This window comes from Cibotium barometz, chromosome 57 (assembly GCF_041138505.1).
Source record: "Cibotium barometz isolate CiBa-2024 chromosome 57, ASM4113850v1, whole genome shotgun sequence".
Lineage (NCBI taxonomy): Eukaryota > Viridiplantae > Streptophyta > Polypodiopsida > Cyatheales > Cibotiaceae > Cibotium > Cibotium barometz.
The window spans coordinates 32583349-32607042 of NC_141102.1; the positions used below are offsets into that span (position 1 = coordinate 32583349).

The window sequence follows — 23694 nt, forward strand, 5'->3', positions numbered from 1 at the left end:
CGTTTTGCATCAGCATGTTCTCAGTGGTGTTTAGGGCTGAAAGAAGCCTAGAGCTTCCGCGTGTTACATAAAAAAGGGGGGATAATGTTACGTCCTGAACTAGCTAGGGTTGGTTAACTCGGGGTTTGGGTGCACGGCGAAGTCCTAGGTTAGGGTTTAGTAGAGTGTGGGCTTGAATGGCCATGCTCGGTCAAAGGTGCTAGCATGGATGAGGTGTGAATTGACCTTGAGTCAAGATATTAACCTATGGATGAGGTGTGAATTGACCTTGAGTCAAGATAGTAACCTATGGGCTAGGTATGGCAAGTTGACAGCTTATTAATAAAGAGCCATAATAGCAGGTTACAATATTAGCAGGTCCCTTGGGGGTCATTAGTACAATGAGGAAGCCACGTGGCAAGGAGACGCCTATCCTGACGTGCTGGACCTCTAGGCCAAAGTGTGCTGCAAGCAGCCAGGCAGTCTGGTGGTATGGGACACAAGGACGTTGCTGTCGGGGCTTGGCTGACTCACAGTAGTTCAGACCTAGGCTCAATGGGCGGCTCTTGAACGGAGCCTATGGCTGGGTGGTGAGCTGCTAGCCACAATCCTTCCGGTCATGGATCTGTTGAGGCAGCGAAGCAGGGGTGCGAGGAGAAAGGAGAGGTGAGGGGGGTGGTCACAGGAGGAAGGGAAGAGGCGATGAAGAGGTGGGAGAGGGTGGAGAGGAAGGGCGGGAGCGCGGAGGAAGGGCAAGAGAGGAGAAGGGCAGCTGCGCAGACGGTGGGGATGCTCCGGCTCGATCTTACTCCCAAACCTCCCTTTTATCATGAAATGCCATGCAAACAATGTTAAGTTGTTCTTGTGCGAATCCCATCCAAGCACATCTCAATGTGAAACCCAGAACTCTGCCAATATCAGTCCACAAAATATGTCCTGGCTTCTTCAATGCTTGCTTTCTTCACTCTCATTGCCTCAACCTTTTTTGCTTCCTCTTGCATGTCAGCATCTGCATAGATGTTACGCATACAGACATAAGCTGCAGCATCTTTTTCATCCAGACACACTGCATGCTCAAAGGCCTGCCTTCCAAGCTCCACATTGCCCCATTTCCGACACGCCCCCAGCACAATATTCCACACCACAAGATCAGGATGAAACGGCATCTTCTTGAGCACCACCATGACCTTGTCTATTTGACCTGCACGGCCAAGGAGATCAACCATGCAAGTGTACTGCTCAAGAGTTGGATCGATCCCGTAGTCTTTGCTCATGGCCACAAAGTACCTCTCCCCCTTATCCACTCGACCTGCATGACTGCATGTATTGAGAACACTACTGAATGTGACTGGATTTGGCATTTTTCCTTCTCCTCTCATCCTGTCAAAGATACAAAAAACATTTTCATAATCTCCTAGCTGGGCATATCCTGCCAGAAGTGCAGTCCACGAGACTACGTCTTGAACTGGAAGCTTGTCAAACACTTCTTGTGCTTTTGCAAGCAAGCCACATTTAGCATACATATCCACCAATGCATTGCCAACAGCAAGATCTCTTTCCAACAACCCATCTCTAGCAATCTCAGCATGTATTTCTCCACCCTTGTCTGTGGCTCCTATGCTGCTACAAGCTTTCAAGCTGCAAACAATCGTGATAACATTGGGAGAAATGCCCTCAAGTTGCATCTGTTCAAAACAGTTCAATGCTTCCTCGCCACGCCCCCAATTGGCATATCCTGCAATAAGTGTATTCCATGAGACTACATCCCGAACTGGAAGTTTGCCAAACACTTCCTGTGCTTTTGCAAGTGAACCACATTTCACGTACGTATCCACCAATGCATTGCCAACAACAAGACCTCTTTCCAACAACCCTTTTCTGGCAATCTCAGCATGTATTTTTTGCACCTTACCTATGGCCCCTGTGCTGCCACAAACTTTCAAGCTGCTAACAAATGTGACAGAATCTGGAGAGAGACCCTCCAGTTGCATCTGTTCAAAACAGTTCAATGCTTCCTCACCATGCTCGTGTTTGGCATATCCTGTAATAAGTGCATTCCAGGAGGCCACGTTTCGAACCGGAAGCATGTCAAACACATACCGTGCTTTTGAAAGCAAGCCACAATTGGCATACATGTCAACCAATGCGTTGCCAACAACAAGATCTCTTTCTAAGAACCCTTTTCTGATGATCTCAGCATGTATTTCCTGGCCCTTGTCTGCAGCTCCTACGTTTCCACAAGCTTTCAAGCTACAAACAAATGTAAAAGCATTTGGAGAGATTCCCTCAAGATGCATTTGTTCATAATATTTCAGTGCTTCCTCACCATGCCCATGTTTGGCACATCCTGCAATTAGTGCATTCCATGAGACGGCATCTCGAACTGAAAGCTTGTCAAACACTTCTTGTGCTTTTGGAAGCAAGCCACATTCAGAATACATTTCCACCAATGCATTGCCAACAGTAAAATCTGTTTCCAGCAACCCCTTCCTGGCAATCTCAGTATGTATTTCTTGGCCCTTGTCTGCAGCTCCTATGCTGCCACAAGCTTTCAAGCTGTAAACAAACGTGACAGCATTTGGAGAGATGCCCTTGAGTTGCATCTTTTCTAATGACTTCAGTGCTTCCTCACAGCACCCCTGTTTAACATACCCTGCGATTAGCGCAGTCCATGAGACCACATCTTGAACTGGAAGCTTGTCAAAAATTTCCTGTGCTTTGACAAGCAAGCCACAATTCGCATACATGTCAACCAAGGCACTGCCAACTAAAAGGTCTCTTTCCAATCCCTGTCTGTCAATCTCAGCATGTATTTCTTGGCCCTTGTCTATGGCTCCTATGCCACCACAAGCTTTCAAGCTGCAGACAAAGGTAACAGAATTTGGGGAAATGCCCTCCAGATGCATCTGTTCATAACAGCCCAGTGCTTCCTCACACTGCTCATGTTTAGCATATCCTGCCATTAGTGCATTCCATGAGACCGCATCTCGAGCTGGAAGTTTGTCAAACACTTCTCGTGCTTTTGCAAGCAAGCCACATTTGGCATACATATCAACCAACGCGTTGCCAACAGCAACATCTCTATCCAACAAACCTTTTCTGGAAATCTCAGCATGTATTTCTCTGCCCTTGTCTATGGCTCCTATGCTGCCACAAGCTTTCAAGCTGCAAACGAATGTGACAGTATTTGGAGAGATACCCTCTAGTTGCATCTTTTCAAAACAGTTCAGAGCTTCATTGCCATGATTGTACTTGGCATATCCTGCAATTAGCGCAGTCCATGAGACTACATCTCGAATTGGAAGCTTGTCAAACACTTCCTGTGCTTTTGCAAGCAAGCCACAAGTGGCATACATATCCACCAAGGTACTGCCAACAAGAAGGTCTTGTTCCAACCCCTTTCTAGCAATCTCATCATGTATTTGCTGCCCCTTGTCTGTGGCTCCTACACTTCCACAAGCTTTCAAGCTGCAAATAAACGTGGCAGCATCCGGAGAGACACCCTCAAGTTGCATCTGTTCAAAACAATTCAGTGCTTCATCAGCATGCCCGTGTTTGGTATATCCTGCAATTAGGGCAGTCCAAGGGACTACGCCTCGAATTGGAAGCTTGTCAAACACTTCTTGTGCTTTTGCAAGTGACCCACACTTAGCATACATATCGACCAAGGTGCTGCCAATGAAAGGGTCTCTCTCCAACAACCCCTTTCTAGCAATGTCAGCATGTATTTCACCGCCTTGTTCCAAGTCCTTCAGCTTAGCACAAGCCTTCAGTAAGGCCACAAAAGTGTATGCACTAGGGCATGTGGAATCCTCTTTCATTTTCTGGTATAGCATGAGAGCCTGATGTGACTCCCCACACTTGATATAACCTGTGATAAGGAAACTCCACGAACCCTCATTGCAATGAACCAACATGTCAAAGACTTGCTGAGCATTCAGCATGTGTCCGGCCTCCGCCAACACTCGGACGAGGTCGAAACCGAGTGATCTATGGGTGTCGAGCCCATTTTCGCACATGTGGGCATGCAAGAGGAGGGCATATGTTGGGTTTCTCCCCTTTCTGCACATGTGCAATATGCATGCAAAGGTTCCAACTGAAGGCTGAGGAGGCATCCCCTCTTCAAGAGAAACAAGTGCCTTCTCTAAGCTGAGCATCATCCAAGCACTACTTGATTTTGCTCTTTCGCTTGTCCCACCAGTGGGAGGGATCTGTGAGGTACTTCTCCCATGTGTGCTCTGTATTTGAGCTAAGTGGTGAGACCACCACCACAACATACAACAATTTCCAAAAGCGAAACTGCATCAACATTCTGAAGTAAGTAGGCTTCTGCTACTTCACAGTTCCTTACCTGAGCGACGATATACCTGCATAGTTCTTCTCTGGTTGCAACAGGCAAGACCCTAGCTGTCGTGTCTGTTTCTCTCGGGGCTTGCATGGGCGCTCACGGGCGGCCAGGATTGATCCCCATGTGTAAGCAGCCTAAGATCTGGCCCCGTTTGTACAGTTAGAAGGAGAAAAAAACATATGTAAGAAATGGAAACATCTTTTATCTCATGTATGTCATCCTATGTCATGTAATACATTTGGCATGTGTCATTTCTGGCAGGTGTCTTTTCAACTTCTTTAAAATTGGGTAGTAGCTACATATATATTGATAGAATAACCACTTACAAAGAAAGGTATCTCACATCATACAATAAGTACACCAAGCTTCAAACTCCTAAATCTCTAGCCAGGACGTATCCTTCCATTGGTACATCACCATGATGGTTGGTACGGACACACCATCTCCAAGTCGGTTAGGATGTACACATTCAAGTCCTTATGCCTTCGCCATTCTACCAATCAATACATTGTACACATCTCCAAGTCAGGAAGGACGTGCACATTCAACTCCTTATGCCTTGGCCATTCTACTAATCAATATGTCGTACACATCTAGGATTGGTGATGATGTACGGTTTAGATTTGTACACTAGGCTTCCCACAATTGGTATGGGTATGCATGCCTCCAAAAGTCGATGCATCTTTGAGACTAATACGTCATAAAGGTTGGAACGTGCCCAAAATTTAGGCATCCTAGTGACTAGGATAGACGCTACGTACCGATGTTAAAGAAAACCTAACCTTGGGCCAACTTCTTGGGTGACCTATAGTTGGTGTAAGATTCCTCCCTCCAGCTGTTGAGGTGTACAGGTGTAATAACCTCCCCTTCTTATCTTATAATTATTCCCCTCTCTGACATAAAAGAAAGATCCCGTTTTACCCTGTTTTGGCCTGAAGAGAGAAAATGTCTAGAGGGAGGTAATCCAAAATTGAGATATTTTGGAGTATAAAAATCCTCCTAGTGTCTAAAATGGTTTCCCCTGAAATAGAAATTCAAAAAGAACTTTCCAATGTGTAATTGGAATTAATTGAAAATAGGTATAAAGGACGTTAGCCTAAGGGTCTAAATTTTCAGAAATTTTTGGATTATGGTCCAATTAAGGTTCCTATGGGCCAATAGGATCAATCTAAGTGTGGGGAGGAGATAAATCCAATTTATAAAAGAAAAATACCCAAAAATGAGTAAATGCCCACATAAGATAAAGAGTTGACTGAGTACAAGGTTTATTAGTAAAAAACTATGAATATTACTAAACAAATGAGATATTTTGGGTATAATGATACATTTTTGACACCTTGGTAAGGAGAAGGGGGCATTTCACGGAGGCACCTATTTCACACATGTGGTGGATTTTTTAACTCAAAAATATTGTGATATTTTTATCTCTCCTCTCTCCTGGATCGAACCCAATCAAAAGGGAGCCAAACTAGGTCCAAATCTTGTCCAAATTCAGCCAAACTGAACTTGGAAAATTCTAGAACCTAGTTGGACTTGGTTAGAGGCCTCCCTCACCTATAAATAGATCCTTAGCCCTTTGTAAAAAAATCTCTAAACTATACCATGCCAGTATTATACTAAAATAATGATATTTTTTATTATCCTCTAAAAATCCTCTACAATTTGGAGAGCTTGGAGCTTCTCTCTCTCTTCAACCTTCTTTGGAGCCTTCCTCAACATACTAACCAATTGATTGGTTGGGGGCCTCTCCAATGACTAAGGAATCAAGACAAAACAGGAGGCAAAGTGTGAGTTTATGGTCTTTTTCTTAATCTCTAAATGTTTCTCACTTCTCAACCCCTCTCAAGCTTGAGAAGTATTCAATTGAATGGTTCTTTAATGCGAATGAAGCTCTTTAATCAATTTTAGTGATTAATCGCATAAATTTTACATTTATGCTTAAATTAGAATGCTTTTAAGTTTATCTCTCTCTCTCCCAAAGAATGGTCATTCCTATGACCAATTCTCTATTCAATTAGTGCTTCTCATGGAGAAATTTTCTATTCACAAATCAAACTCTAGGCTTGTGAAGCTAGAGGTTTTAAAAATGATTTTTATACTTATATGCTTGAAAAATATGGTAATATTATGAGATAAATCCATAAATTAGATTTAAGGCTAAAAGATAGTTATACTATCATAATTACTCTTTTCATAAAAATTAAAAATTACTAGTAATAGTAGCGGAGCTATGGTAAATTTTTTAAGAAATTGATGCATAATTCATTCTTATGCATAACGTGGGGACTTCCTACCATATTCGAGGATTGAATATCCTAGCTTAAAACAATGGTTTTTGTCACATTCAATGGAAAACTAATTTTTAAAGGTTTATGTGTAATTAATCAATTAAGAAAAGAGAAAATTATGGTAATTATATTTAAATGATAAAAGAGAAATTCCTATGAAATTTGGAATTCAATCATTTAAATAAGAAAAGAGAATTTCCTAGCATATTGAAATTAATGGATATTTTATTTAAATTCAAAGATGAATTTTAGATAAATTTATTTTATCTATGAGAAATATTTAAATGATAAAAGAGCAATTCCTATGACATTTGGAATTCAATCACTTAAATGGAAAAAGAGAAACTCCTAGCATATTGGAATTAATGGATATTTTATTTAAATTCAAAGATAAATTTTAGATAAATTTATTTTATCTATGAGAAATATTTAAATGATAAAAGAGGAATTCCTATGACATTTTGAATTCAATCATTTGAATGGGAAAAGAGAAATTCCCAGCATATTGGAATTAATGGATATTTTATTTAAATTTAAAGATAAATTTTAGATAAATTTATTTTATCTATGAGAAATTTTAAATGATAAAAGAAGAATTTCTATGACATTTGGAATTCAATCATTTAAATGGAAAAAGAGAAATTCCTAGCATATTGGAATTAATGGATATTTTATTTAAATTTAAAGATAAATTTTATATAAATTTATTTTATCTATGAGAAATATTTAATTGATAGAAGAGGAATTCCTATGACATTTGGAATTCAATCATTTGAATGGGAAAAGAGAAATTCCTAGCATATTGGAATTAATGGATATTTTATTTAAATTCAAAGATAAATTTTAGATAAATTTATTTTTTCTATGAGAAATATTTAAATGGTAAAAGAGGAATTCCTATGACATTTGAATTCAATCATTTAGATGGGAAAAGAGATAGCATATTGACTTAATGGATATTTTATTTTAGATGAATTTATTTTATGAGAAATAATTAATGATAAAAGAGGAATTCCCATGATATTATAATGCAAATAAATGTGGATGTGAAGTGATAGATGTGAATGTTTGGATAGATGTGAATAGTCATGTATGTGAATGATTGGATGGATGTGGACAAATGAGAAGGGATGTGCATGAATGAGAACAATGTGGATGTGATGTAATGTGGATAGAATGTATATGATGGGATGGGGATACAATGAATGTGATTAATGTAGATGTGATGTGATGTGATGTGAGTCAGACAAGTATGAATGGATGATATGTGATGTGAATGGATAAGATTTGATGTCATGTGAATTGGGATGTGAATGAATGATATGTGATGTGAATGGAAGAGATGTGATGTAAATTGGGATAGATATGGATGGATGATATGTGATGTGAATGAATGTGATGTGATGGGATGTGAATCAGGATAGATGTGAATGAATGAGATGTGAGGTGAAATGGATGTGATGTGATGTGGATCGGGGTAGATTTGAATGGATGAAATGTGAACGAATGTGATGTGATGAGATGTAGATATGGGTAGATGCGAGTGGATGAGATGTGATGAGTATAAATGAGGAAAGATGTGACGAGATGAAAAATGATGTGATTGGATGAGAATGGGAATACATATGAAATGGATGTGGATTGATGTAGGACAATACGGAAAGACGAGAGTTCATTATAGAAACTGTATTTATGACCTGTTTTTAAATGACTGTTTTATGTCAAGAATGCCAGGGAAGCATTTTGACTGTCTTGTGAATGAGGTCGTGGAGAAGTAACTGCTAAAGTTGCAACACCTGACGGAGAGTCAACGGAGGACGTCTCACGTAGCAAGGTCGGCCGAGGTCTTGACCAGCCTCGGTTCGATTTAAATGGTGAGCTTCCGGTACGGTGGATGAGGGACCAAGGAAGCGGCCTATGAGTGAAGCGCTAGGTGACCTGCGAAAGATCCTAGAGGGTGCTGACCATACGGTGCTCGGGCTTAGGGTCGCCAAAGATACCCACACGTGCGTTGTGGAAGATATTGGAACAAGGAGTAAAAGTTGTTTTCTGAAACCGGGTATGGATCTGGTCGATTGACCTTGCTGGTCCTCAACGGATGAGTCTGTGGCTCTTTTATATGGATCTCTTGGTTGATCTTGCTGATCTTCAACAAAGATTCCATTTGATTTTTATAAGTGGATATATTATCGGGTACTATGAGCTAGGAACTATCGAAAAGGCCCCTGATTGGACAGGTGGTGGGCGTTCTGGTTACCAATAATGCCATAGATACACCGATGAAGTAATGATTGGAAATGAGAAGTAAATCCCGAATAGAAATTGTTATATAGAACAGAATCAACGACTGTGCCTCTTAAATGAGGAAAAAAGCGTTCGTCTCTATGATCCAAGTGCAAGTTTTTTCTTTGATCTGACCATGGACTTACGGGTTTGGTCGGATCAGTTCAGTTAGCTAAGGCTCTTGACTACGTTAGAATTAAAAAATATCCTGGAGGAATCGCCTGTGCTTTCCGGGCGGGGAAAGTTTTTCCGGGTTTGGTTTTGGAAGAACCGAGGGATTAGTCTCTGCTACTTCCATTGCTAGCACCCCCGAATCCGTTGCGCGAGGGGACAGGGATCTTTCAGCTAGTATCAGAGCGAATTGGCTAAAGTGGATCAACCAAGGAGCCAGAAATGTCAAAAATTTATGAAGTAGCAGTAAAGGTTGTAATTGTGTGATAAAATTCATACAGCTTGATATCCAGAATGAGATTCATAAAATAGGTAATTGGGTCTTCAGGTGGAAGTACCGCAATTGTATGGAATCTCCGACTTGCTTGAGGTAGTTCCAAGGACCGTGACTACCCGCATATACCGAGGGTATAAGTGCAGCTATATACGAGTAAATCTAAGACCTTGAAATTATAAGCAAAAATGCTATCCAGATGATAAATTCAAATGTGGTTGATATGATTTTAGAGTTTTGGTTGAGAATTGATGAGTTGATTGGGATTCTGATTGAAAAATGATGATTCCTGAATTGTGGTTTAAAAGCGATAAGTTGAACAAAGCCACAATGAGGATGAATGGGACGAATCCCAGTGATGATGATAATAATTGGAATGACGATTATGACTTCAGCAAATCCCTATGAGATTAGTGGATTGTGCTAACAGATTGCTACTACTATCCCTAAAAGCGATAAGTTGAACAAAGCCACAATGAGGATGAATGGGACGAATCCTAGTGATGATGATAATAATTGGAATGACGATTATGACTTCAGCAAATCCCTATGAGATTAGTGGATTGTGCTAACAGATTGCTACTATTAACACTTGACCCGGTGGATCAAGTCAAGGGATGACAAATTGAGAACTTGCATGACTGAAACTCCCATGGAGGGATGTTCAGATAAAATTTCCGGTCTAGTGGACCATTATTGTGTTATGGATATGAATGATATGATTTGAATGAATTGTTATCTGATAATGAGTTCTATATAAGAGATCTTTATCCCAGGATCTCGTTGGGTTGACCAGACTATAAGGAACCCTAGAATCAGTTGGATCTTAAGAGAAAGAGTTGTCCCCCCAGCTGCTGCGAGATGAGGACATCTTGCGTGTTTTAAGTGGGGTAGGAGGTAAGATTCCTCCCTCCAGTTTTTGAGGTGTACAGGTGTAATAACCTCCCCTTCTTATCTTATAATTATTCCCCTCTCTGAAATAAAAGAAAGATCCCGTTTTACCCTGTTTTGGCCTGGAGAGAGAAAATGTCTAGAGGGAGGTAATCCAAAATTGAGATATTTTTAGATATAAAAATCCTCCTAGTGTCTAAAATGGTTTCCCTTGAAACAAAAATTCAAAAAGAACTTTCCAATGTGTAATTGGAATTAATTGAAAATAGGTATAAAGAACGTTAGCCTAAGGGTCTAAATTTTCAGAAATTTTTGGATTATGGTCCAATTAAGGTTCCTATGGGCCAATAGGATCAATCTAAGTGTGGGGAGGAGATAAATCCAATTTATAAAAGAAAAATACCCAAAAATGAGTAAATGCCCACATAAGATAAAGAGTTGACCGAGTACAAGGTTTATTAGTAAAAAACTATGAATATTACTAAAAAAATGAGATATTTTGGGTATAATGATACATTTTTGACACCTTGGTAAGGAGAAGGGGGCACTTCAAGGAGGCACCTATTTCACACATGTGGTGGATTTTTTAACTCAAAAATATTGTGATATTTTTATCTCTCCTCTCTCCTGGATCGAACCCAATCAAAAGGGAGCCAAACTAGGTCCAAATCTTGTCCAAATTCAGCCAAACTGAACTTGGAAAATTCTAGAACCTAGTTGGACTTGGTTAGAGGCCTCCCTCACCTATAAATAGATCCTTAGCCCTTTGTAAAAAAATCTCTAAACTATACCATGCCAGTATTATACTAAAATAATGATATTTTCTATTATCCTCTAAAAATCCTCTACAATTTGAAGAGATTGGAGCTTCTCTCTCTCTTCAACCTTTTTTGGAGCCTTCCTCAACATACTAACCAATTGATTGGTTGGGGGCCTCTCCAATGACTAAACAATCAAGAAAAACAAGAGGTAAAGTGTGATTTTATGGTCTTTTTCTTAATCTCTAAATGTTTCTCACTTCTCAACTCCTCTCAACCTTGAGAAGTATTCAATTGAATGGCTCTTTAATGCAAATGAAGCACTCTTTAATGAATTTTAGTGATTAATCACATAAATTTTACATTTATGCTTAAATTAAAATGCTTTTAAGTTTATCTCTCTCTCCCCCAAAGAATGGTCATTCCTATGACCAATTCTTTATTCAATTAGTGCTTCTCATGGAGAAATTCTCTATTCACAAATCATACTCTAGGCTTGTGAAGCTAGAGGTTATAAAAAATGGTTTTTATACTTATATGCTTGAAAACTATGGTAATATTATGAGATAAATCCATAAATTGGATTTAGGGCTAAAAGATAGTTATACTATCATAATTACTTTACTATGTCTTATTCTTTTCATAAAAATTAAAATTGCGAGTAATAGTAGCGGAGCTATGGCAAAAGTTTTAAGAAATTTATGCATAATTCAAACTTATGCATAACGTGAAAAGAGGATTTCCTACCATATTCTAGGATTGAATATCCTAGGCTATAAGAATGGTTTTTGTCACATTCACTGGAAAAATAATTTTTAAAGGTTTATGTGTAATTAATTAATTAAGAAAAGAGAAAATTATTGTAATTATATTTAAATGATAAAAGAGGAATTCCTATGACATTTGGAATTAATTATAAATGATAAAAGAGGAATTCCTATGACATATGGTAATTTTATTTAAATAATAAAAAAGAAATTCCTATGACATATGGTAATTATATTTAAATGATAAAAGAGAAATTCCTATGACATTTGGAATTCAATCATTTAAATGGGAAAAGAGAAATTCCTAGCATATTGGAATTAATGGATATTTTATTTAAATTCAAAGATTAATTTTAGATAAAATTATTTTATCTATGTGAAATATTTAAATGATAAAAGAGAAATTCCTTTGACATTTGGAATTCAATCATTTAAATGGGAAAAGAGAGTTTGCTAGCATATTGAAATTAATGGATATTTTATTTAAATTCAAAGATAAATTTTAGATAAATTTATTTTATTCTATGAGAAATATTTAAATGGTAAAAGAGGAATTCCTATGACATTTGGAATTCAACCATTTAGATGGGAAAAGAGAAATTCATAGCATATTCAATTAATGGATATTTTATTTTAGATGAATTTATTTTATGAGAAATAATTGATGATAAAAGAGGAATTCCCATGATATTGTAATGCAAATAATCAAATGCAAAAAGAGGAATTCCCATGATACTTGAGGTCCAAGAAATTGAATGAGAAAAAGAGAAATGTTTAGTATAATTCAATTTATGATTATTTATCAAAAGTGAAAGTATGGGTGGAATTGATTTTTGTAAATCCCATGAATTATTCTATTCCAAAAGAGGAATATTGAAAATAATTCATTTGAGAAATTGAGAAAGAATATGAAAATAGTCATCGAGAGAAAGAACCTTTATCTAGGCCAAGCAATTGGTAGAAATTTAGAAAAAGTCCCATTAACGGTATCAAAGTAGTAAAAACTACTAAATGGGGATAGGATGTGATAAGATGTGATAAGATGTAAATGGGATACGATAGGATGTGAATGGATGTGATAAGATGAAAATAGGATGTGATAAGATGTGAATGGGATGTGATAAGATGTGGTGTGATGAAAATGAATGGGGATGAGATGTGAAGTAAATGGATGTGGATGTAAATGATGAGATGTGAAGTAAATGGATGTGGATGTAAATGATGAGATGAGAATGAGATAAGAGGATATGTGAAAGGATGAGATGGGAAGTAAATGGATGTGGATGTGTATGTGAAAGGATGTGATGTGATGTAAAAGGATGTGGATGTGAATGTGATGTAGATGTGGATGAGATGTGGTGTAATGTAAAGAGATGTGGTGTAATGTAAAGAGATGTGGATCTGAATGTGATGTGGATGTGGATGTGGATGAGATGTAAAGAGATGTGATGTGATGTGAATATATGTGGATGTGAAGTGATAGATGTGAATGTATGGATAGATGTGAATAGTCGTGTATGTGAATGATTGGATGGATGTGGATGAATGAGAAGGGATGTGCATGAATGAGAACGATGTGGATGTGATGTAATGTGGATAGAATGTATATAATGGGATGAGGATACAATGAATGTGACGAATGTGGATGTGATGTGAGTCGGACAAGTATGAATGGATGATATGTGATGTGAATGGATGAGATGCGATGTCATGTGAATTGGGATGTGAATGAATGATATGTGATGTGAATGGAAGGGATGTGATGTAAATTGGGATAGATGTGGATGGATGATATGTGATGTGAATGAATGTGATGTGATGGGATGTGAATCGGGATAGATGTGAATGAATGAGACGTGAGGTGAAATGGATGTGATGTGATGTGGATCGGGGTAGATATGAATGGATGAGATGTGAACGAATGTGATGTAGATATGGGTAGATGCGTGAGATGTTGTGAGATCCCTCTGCCCCCTCCGCGCACGGACTCCCAGTAGCTCACAGCGGAAGCAGCCCCCTCATGCACGGGGTAGGGTTTCTCACTCGGGGCCTCGCCCACAAATGTCCGGGCACGAGACTAGGCTGGTGGTCACTCCGAAAACCGAAACCGAAACCGGGATCATTTCCCATGCCCGGAAAGCGGGGACAATTCCACCTTTTTAAATTTTCTTAACGAATTTTTTTCTAACGAGATCAATTCTAAACTATCCTTCACCTGAATAAACCAGATAGAAGGAAACTATTGCTGATATAATTTGATCATTTGAGTAATTTCAATGCTTTTTTCCTAATCAAGATCAGGCACAGCCGTTGATCCACTCAATTGAGAAATTTATCAGGGAATTAATTAGTTGCTCGAATCCTAGCGTAATCCTATGATTTCTCAGTTTGATTATTAAAACTCCACTGATTCCAGCCTAACCCCATCCGGCCCATGGGTTAGCCACCACCCTGCCATTGGAATCGGTAGATCCAAACAAGTACTCACCCACCTATAATTTAAATGCCTTTCTTAACTTTAGCTTTAGAAAACAGATACGCACACACTCCTCTTTAAAACTTTAATATAAAAATAATCCATTGACAAAACAGATATGATCACAGATTTCATAATTCAAAATTTCCATTCAATCCCTTGTTTCACAAAAACAATACCAATCTGGACTCTCCGTTGGGACCAGCTGGTTAACAACCAGATCCAGTAAGATTACAATATCATTTCGTCAACATACATATATATATCTTCCTCGACATACGTATGGGTGTCCTAAGCACCGCGAGCCCGTGCATCGCCTGGTCAGAACCCTCCAGGATCCTTCTTAGGTGTCCTGGTACTTCACTCAGGGACCGCTTCATTGGCCCTCGTCCATCGTACCGGAAGCACACCATTTTTCACCATACCCAGGCTGGTCAAGACCTGGGCAGGTTTTTGCCGCGTGAGCTGTCCCTCGAACACTCCCCGCCAGCTGTTGCAACCAAACTTCCCTTAGATAAACATATATGCCAGCATTCTGGCGTAAGACAGTTCTTTAAGAAAATAGGGTTTCTATGCAAGTTTTCAGTTTTGATTTTGTTTGAAAACCATAAATAATCTTAAATCCGTATCCCAATACTTCTAGATCCAGGTCTGAATTCCAAACAGAATTCCTCGAATTCTGTTAACTTGATCCTCATATCAAAATCAAAAGTCTTAACTTAGTTTCAGATTCGGTGGGGAATTTGAGTACATTTTTCCTGAACTGGGCACATCATCATTGATTGAAATTGACGAAGGAATTAGGTCTTGGTGGTCAATAGTCTGAATCAAAGTTTGGGTCTGGAAAGGTTCTTCCTAAACTATCTTTCTCGAAAGGTACTATTTCAATTTCTATTTTTCTAAATTTCGTTTGACGAATATTTGCTTACAGATTTCTAAAACATGAATTTCTTATGAGGAATAAAATAATCATTTATCTCGATCTCCGACTTCAATAGTTTAATTGAATTTTCTCATTACTATCTTAGTGAATATGAAACAGTAGCAATTCTTCTCACAGATTACCTACTTATTCATTTTTTAAATTTTGCGAAAATTAAACAGAGGATTAAGAGAAACCTTATTTAAATATAATCATTCTATATGCATCTATTTATGCATAAAATCTAATTCTGATGAAAGTCACACTTTTATCATCATAAAAATCATTTGTGATGAAAATCACTCTTTTATCATGAAAGAATTTCTTTTATGCATATGTTTATGCATACAAATCATTTATGATGAAAATCACTCTTTTAATATAAAAGAATTTCTTTTATGCATATGTTTATGCATACAAATCATTTATGATGAAAATCACACTTTTAATATAAAAAAATATCTTTTATGCATATGTTTATGCATAAAAATCATTTATGATGAAAATCACACTTTTAATATAACAAAATATATTTTATGCACCCATTTATGCATAAAAATCATTTATGATAAAAATTACACTTTTAATATAAAAACAAATATCTTTTATGCATATGTTTATGCATAAAAATTATTTATGATAAAAATTACACTTTTAATATAAAAAATATATCTTTTATGCAGATGTTTATGCATAAAAATCATTTATGATGAAAATTACACTTTTAATATAAAAATTTATCTTTTATGCATAAAAATCATTTATGATGAAAATCACAATTTTAATATAAAAAAAAATCTTTTATGCATATGTTTATGCATAAAAATCATTTATGATGAAAATCACACTTTTAATATAAAAAATATCTTTTATGCATATGTTTATGCATAAAAATCATTTATGATAAAAATCACACTTTTAATATAAAAAATATCTTTTATGCATATGTTTATGCATAAAAATCATTTATGATGAAAATCACACTTTTAATATAAAAAAATATCTTTATGCATATGTTTATGCATAAAAATCATTTATGACGAAAATCATTCTTTTATGATCAAAATAAAATTTCAATAAGCTTCCTTCTATACATAGAATTTAATCCTAAAAACACTTTCTTTTTATAAAATATTTTTAGTAAGCATTTTTCTATACCTAGGATGAAAAGTAACACTTTAAGAATACATATACGATGGAGATTACTCTTTTTGAATAAAAAAATAAAACTTATTTTTTACAATTTTAGAGAAATTTTGCCATAACCTCCTTTGTATGACCATTTTTCAATTTTTAACTCTTTACAATTAATTATAAGTTCTTTAAGAGTATTTAAATCATTCTAATGTAAACATTTTCTACTTTATCAAAGAGAAACATTATGAAAAACTTGATTTTATTCATTAATCATTCATCTAGGATAATAATGGTTGGATTTACTAAAGAAGAGAGGGGAATGCCTTTTTTCAATGAGGCATAACATCATTTCATTTAGAGAAGACAAAAATCATTAAAAACCATAAAAGAAATAGAAAAGAGAAGAATCTCCAACTTACATGGATAATTTGATAGCTTTCCTTTGGCTTGATGGTTTGAGGGTTCTACTCTTGTTTGAAACAAGAGTGGCCACCAATCTTTTAGAAGAGGGAAGGTAAAAAACTAATGAATTATGAGTAAAATTCATAGTTTTTGGCACTTGGGAGAAGCAGGGTAATAGTGCAAAACACTATAAAGTTTCAACAAAGGGGAAGGCTTCTATTTATAGGAAAAAGTGAGCTTCTAACCAAGCCAACTGATTCTAGAATTTTCCAGATCAGTTTGGTCAATTTTTGACCATTTTTGGTTGGGTCAGTTTAGTCCACTTTTTGGATCTAGTTGAAACAGGAGAGAGGAGAGATAAAAATATCTCATTATTTGGGAGTTTAAAACTCTCCCGCACATGTGAAATAGGCACCTCCTTCATGAGGGGAATTCCCCTATACTGAGGTGTCAAAAATGCATCTTTACTTCTAAATATCTTTCTTTTTTAACTACTAACCTTGTTCTTAGTCAACTCTTCATCTTATGTGAGTATTTACTCATTTTTGGGAGATTTTTCTTTTATTCTTCTATTTATCTCCTTTCTACATTTGGATGAATCTTATTGGTCCATAGGAACCTTAATTTAAAATTTCAAAAAAAAACTTGACTCCCAGGATAATGCCTCTTGAACAGATTATACTTAATTTCTAATGCACCTTCTGAAAATCTTTTTGAACTTCTGTTTCAGGGGAACTTATTTTAATAAGATGAGGTATTTTTCTATCCAAAAATATTTAAAAACTGAATTACCACTCTCTAGAAGATTTTCTCTCTCTAGGCCAAAACTGGTAGAAACAAGATCTTTTATATTTCTGAAGAGGGATTTGATTACAGGGGAAGATGCTGGACATCTTGAGAGGCTGGGGAGGATTCTTACATTCTCTCCCACTTGAAAAACGCGAGATGCCCTCATCTCGCAAACTGGGGGTAATCCCGCCAAACAGATCGGCTTCATTCTCCTAGGTGGCATCTTCAAAAGGATAGAACTTCCATTTTACCAATAATTCTCTGAGAATTTTGTTCCTGAGAATCTTTTCTCGAACATCAAGAATTTCTTCAGGTTGGAGTTCCATCTGTCCTTGGGTTGAAGAGGTTAGGATTTCATCATCAAGTACATGATTTGGGCTTGGTACATATTTCTTTAGAAGGCTTACATGAAATACATTATGAACTTTGAGATGAGGAGGCAGAAGAAGTTCGTAGGCTAAGTCACCTACTTTCTTTGTAATCAGATATGGCCCACAATATCTGGGGGATAACTTCTTGTACTGCCCAAGAGATAGAGAACTTCTTTTGGGTTGTACTCTAATGAAGACCATATCTGCTTCTTCAAACTTTCTGTCTGTCCTCTTCTTATTTGCATACTGCTTCTGTCGATCTTGGGCAGCTTTAATATCTTTACAAATTGACAGCATCTGCTACTCCATGTCGTCAAGCATTTGTCTGGACATCTCGACCCTAATCAATGGGTCGGACCAAGTTAATGGAGTTAAGCAATCTTGTCCATATAGAGCTTTAAAAGGGCTCATCCTGATACTTTGGTGGTAAGAAGCATTGTAGGCGAACTCGACTAGGTGCAGATAGCTTAGCCACTTCTTGGGTTCCCTGCCACACAACATGACCGAAGTATATCTTCGATTACTTGGTTTACCCTTTCAGTTTGACCATCGGTCTCAGGGTGATAAGCTGTGCTGAGATCCAAGAAAGTTTCCACTGCTTTGAAAAATGCAGTCCAGAACCTTGAAGTAAACTTGGGATCTCGATCACTTACTATTCTCCTGGGTAGGCCATGCAATCTGAAGATTTCTTTGAGGAACACTCTGGCGACATCCACTGCAGTGTAGGTTTCTTTTACTGGAATCAGATGGGCAACGTTGGTTAGTCTGTCAGTTACCACGAAGATGGAGTTGTAACCTGATTGCACTGAAGGTAATCCAGTAATAAAGTCCATGCTGATACATTCCTTCTTCATGGATGTAACTTCCCAAGCATTTTTACTCTTTCAGCTTTGACTTTTTGGCATGTCAAACATTGACGTACATGATTCAATACATCCTTTTCCAGACCAGGCCAAAAGAAGCTTTTCTTTACAGACATGTAGGTTTTGATGAAACCTGGATGTCCTGCTATAAGGCTGTCATGGGCTTTATTCAGAATTTGATCCTTGGTTCCCTCATCATTAGGAATGCATAGCCTGTGATTATAATACATAATGCCATCATCCAGGCTGTACCCTTGAACTCTGTTCAACTCCTGTGGAGTTTTGCTTTCCTGCATAAGTAGGGTAGCAATAGGGCCAAAGAATCTATCCTGCATGATCTTCTCTCTTGCTTCAATAATCAAAGGATTTGATACTATAGTAATTGCAAGCAAGGAGGCTTTTCAGATGAGGGCATCTGCTACCACATTTTCTTTTCCTGGGCGGTACTTGATTTCAAAATCAAATTCTTGCAGGGTCTACATCCACCTTCTTTGGCGCATGTTGAGATCCTTCTGAGTGAAGATCCACTTTAAACTCTGATGGTTTGTCATCAAAGTGACCAGTAGGTAATGTCTCCACAACTTTAAGGCATAGACTACTGAAAGTAATTCTAGGTCGTGGGATAGCATAATTCCTCTCATGCGTTCTGAGCTTTTGGGATTCATAGGCCACTGCATGACCTTCCTGCATGAGTGCACCTCCCAGGGCAAAACCACTTGCATCAGTTACTACCTCAAAGGGTAGAGAGAAACCTGGCAGCTTCAGAACGGGACTGGTTACCAAGGCGGTCTTCAGCTTCAGAATGGGATTGGTTACCAAGGCGGTCTTTAGCTTATCAAAAGCACTCTGGCACCTGGCAAACCACTGAAATGGGGTATTCTTTTTGAGAAGGTTAGTCAGGGGGAAGCTATGAGAGCATACTTTGGTATAAAAATTCTATACCAACCAATTAATCCCAAGAATCCTCTGACTTCTTTCATTGTCTTTGGTTCAGGCCAATCTATGACTGCTTGGACCTTTGCGGAATCTAGAGAAATTCCATCTTTGGATACCAGAAAGCCCAAGTATTCAACGTGGTCGGCAGAGAAAATGCATTTGCTCTTTTTGGCAAAGAGTTGGTGCTTCCTTAGAATCTCAAGAACTTTTTGGACATGAGTCTCATGGTCAGCTGCATTCCTTGAGTAAATCAGAATGTCATCAAAGAAAACTAGAACAAAACTGAGGATGTCGTGCATTAGGCGATTAAATGTAGCTGGGGCATTAGTTAATCCGAACGGCATGACAGTAAATTTATAATGCGCATAGCGAGTATTGATGGCTGTTTTCGGTATATCTTGATCATTGATCCTGATCTGGTAATACCCGGATTTGAGATCTATCTTTGTGAAGATCTGGGCTCCATTTAGCCTGTCCAAAAGCTCATCAATTCTTGGGATAGGATACTTATTCTTAACTGTCAAAGCTGATTTAGACCTCTGTAGTCCACACAGAGTCTAAGCGTTCCATCTTTCTTTTTCTGAAAGAGAACTGGTGCACCCCAAGGTGAAACACTGGGTCTTATAAACCCTTGTTCTAACAGTTGTCTAAGCTGTTCCTTGAGTTCGATGGCTTTAGGAACTAGCACTTTGAACGTGTGTAGGGCTATTGGCTGAGCTCTGGGGGTCAATTCTATCACATGATCTACTGCCTGAATTGGAGGCATTTTAGTTAGCTCTGCTGGGAATAGATCATCAAATTCACTTAACCATTCTGGCTCTTTAGTCTTAAGCTTTGAGTCTACTGGGTTCATTTTGACAACATAAATTTGCTGCTTCTTTCTTAGTCCTTTCAGCAACCTAGAAGCTTTTACTGAAGGTCTGGGGATCCGGAAACTCCAGTTCCTTGAACTTTGTTCCCGTGAAGGTCATGGAAGGAAATGGTTCCATTGTGACAGTGTATGTCAGCTTGATTTTTGTGGAGCCAATCCATTCCAAGGATCCTGTCAAAAACTCCCAGAGGTAAGACTTTGAACTGACAGTCGGTTACATTACCATCTAGATTGAACTGGATAAGATCTGTCTCATGGTGAGTGAAAAGAGTCTTCCCACTGGCCAATTCAACTTGCATAGGTTTCCCTGATTTCTGTTCTAAGACTAGCTTACGCAAGCATCCAGGGGAAATGAATGAATGAGAACTGCCTAAATCAATCAAAAGCTTAAAAGGCTTACCCTGATATTCTACTAAAGTATGGATGACTGAGAACTGACGGTTGGGTCCTTGGTTTTCAATGCAGCAAAGCTCTGCCCTCTTTCTTCTTCTACTACATTTGAAATTGTGACTGCTCTGGCTGCTGCAGTCTGAGGTGGAACTCTTTCTCTTTGGTTGCCCCAGTTCTGGGAAGGAGTTTTGAGGTTAGTCTAGACAGAGGCAGATGGCTGAGCTGGAGTTCTTCTGGGGTTTCCCTGGCTTGGGCGAGACGGACCCTGATTAGACTGGTATGAAGGGGTTGGTCTCTGAACTCGGGGTCCTTGACTTCCCTATCCCCTTGACATGGCACGAGTCGGGCAGTCTTTCAGTTGGTGACCAAAACCTTGGTATACAAAACATAGGTTTTCACTTTTGAGCTCATCCCTCTGATTTCTTGAAAGAGGTGGGGCTCCTGAGAAAGTATTCTGGGGGAAGGGTCTTCCTTCGCTTTGGAATCTTCCTGCATCCTTATTCTGATTTGGGCCTTGCTGCCTCTTCGTCGGGGGTGGAAAGTTTGAAGTACTTCCCTGGGCTTGGAATCTTTTAAAGTTAGAGGGTGCAAGCTTTGGCGGGACCTTTACTACAAAGGCTTTGGCAAAATCCTTTGCCATTCTTACTGCTTCAGCCATGGACACTGGCTTGGCATTTTTGACCACTGTGTCCAAGGGTTCGTTCATTCCCCGAATGAATCTGGCCATGAGTTGTTCTTCATCTAGAGGTGGTGAATATTTGAGTAGAAGAGCAAAGGCCTGGTGATATTCCTCGATGGTTTTGCTCTCCTGCTTTAGCTCTAAGAATTCGTTCATTTTGATTTCCAAAAATCCAGGGGGACAAAATCTCTTTCTCAAATAGGTTTTTAGGTCGTTCCAGGACTCAGTATTTCTATCCAACGGTTGGTGTCACAGTGGTTTCTCCATGCTACCCTGGCTGTTTCTACTATTTTTAGCCAGGCAAGAGCCATTTTGCTCTGCTCATTGTAGCCTGTGATGTCAAAATATTCTTCCATGGCTTCCACACATTTCTCCACGGCCTCGCCTAGGTTCTCCCCTTCTCCTTTGGAAGGGTCCTGGCTGAGTCCTATGAAGAGCCTTGCGAACATCAGGGTCAAGCTCGTCATATTCAGAGAGAGGGTCTGGCTGACGGCCATGGTTTTCTCGTCTCATGATTCTGCCAAAAATTTATATATTATTAAATTTTTATTTTGATATCATCCACAAGATCCTAAGACTTTAAGAGGTTTGGAATACAATTTGACAATGATCTTATTGGAGATCTATGACATATGTCCGATAACAGATTTTTCTTTATCAAATCGTCCGTAAACAATCACTTATACAACAGGGAATTTTTTTCTCTAGAAAACATTTCTATATTTATAGAAAAGTTGCAATATGTACATAGAGCAGCTCGGCTCCAGAATCATTGCCTCAGTCGTAATCGTATAAAGAAGTGAAACTGTGAAGAAGACATACCATGGTACACACGATTCATCACAAAGAGGTGCTCTAATTCTATTTCTCGGGACAAAGCGGCTAAGAAGTCTAAAAAAATCGGCATGAAGTTTTGAAGTTCCTAGGTGAATGATCACAGAGTAGAACATGCTGAACAAGCCCTAGTCTTATCAGAATCATGGCCAGGGAAATATTTTGCCTGAGCCTCTGACGCTGACTGGTACTGATATTAATACACCGTCCTCCACAGAACCACATATACCGACGTCGCTCAAGAGGATCAGAAAAGTAAAGACTCTCAAAACGGCGAGCGAGTCTCACTCTGCTCATTCGGGTCGTCGCAGAGTTGATGAGGTGATCAAATGCAAAAGCTATCATATCCTGACTCTGAGAGAGTCCAGGAATTCTAGATAGGTTCAGGGTGTCCATCTATAAATTTCCAATTCAATTTATAAGTTTTCAATTTTTGGAGATCATTCTCATAGTATTAACAAGTGAAAAACATTTCTTTCCGAGATTTCTATTAAAAATTTCGGTAATTTTGGCTCTGATACCAACTGTGAGATCCCTTTGCCCCCTCCGCGCACTGGACTCCCGGTAGAGCTGACAGAAGCGGAAGCAGCCCCCTCATGCGCGGGGCAGGGTTTCTCACTCGGGGCCTCGCCCACAAATGTCCGGGAACGAGACTAGGCTGATTGTCACTCTGAAAACCGAAACCGGGAAAATTTCCCATGCTCGGAAAGCGGGGACGATTCCACCTTTTTGAATTTTCTTAACGAATTTTTTTCTAACGAGATCAATTCTAAACTATCCTTCACCTGAATAAACCAGATAGAAGGAAACTATCGCTGATATAATTTGATCATTTGAGTAATTTCAACGCTTTTTTCCTAAGCAAGATCAAGCACAGCCATTGATCCACTCAATTGAGAAATTTATCAGGGAATTAACTAGCTGCTCGAATCCTAGCGTAATCCTATGATTTCTCAGTTTGATTATTAAAACTCCACTGATTCCAGCCTAACCCCATCCAGCCCATGGGTTAGCCACCACCCTGCCACTAATATGCATCTATTTATGCATAAAATCTAATTCTGATGAAAGTCACACTTTTATCATCATAAAAAAAATTTATGATGAAAATCACTCTTTTATCATGAAAGAATTTCTTTTATGCATATGTTTGTGCATACAAATCATTTATGATGAAAATCACTCTTTTAATATAAAAGAATTTCTTTTATGCATATGTTTATGCATACAAATCATTTATGATGAAAATCACACTTTTAATATAA

The 23694-nt window shown here is 38.3% G+C and overlaps 1 protein-coding gene across 1 annotated transcript; it reads right to left on the bottom strand.

The window, feature by feature from the left end:
• Nucleotides 1-279: 279 nt before the first annotated feature.
• LOC147606661 (pentatricopeptide repeat-containing protein At5g27110-like) lies at nucleotides 280-4478 on the bottom strand. The gene is made up of 2 exons (XM_086791736.1): nucleotides 4331-4478; nucleotides 280-4217 (listed from the first exon to the last, which is right to left on the bottom strand). The coding sequence occupies exons 1-2, from the start codon at nucleotides 4415-4417 to the stop codon at nucleotides 897-899; spliced, it is 3408 nt and encodes a 1135-aa protein (XP_086647862.1). The 5' UTR covers nucleotides 4418-4478; the 3' UTR covers nucleotides 280-896.
• Between the last annotated feature and the right edge of the window lie 19216 nt (nucleotides 4479-23694).

What these genes read in the sequence shown, in the direction of transcription:
- LOC147606661 (XM_086791736.1), bottom strand. Translation starts at nt 4,417, where the DNA reads ATGCAAGCCCCGAGAGAAACAGACACGACAGCTAGGGTCTTGCCTGTT. An exon ending in GCAGGTATATCGTCGCTCAG is followed by an intron (nt 4,218 to 4,330) that starts GTAAGGAACTGT and finishes GCTCAAATACAG; the next exon opens with AGCACACATGGGAGAAGTAC.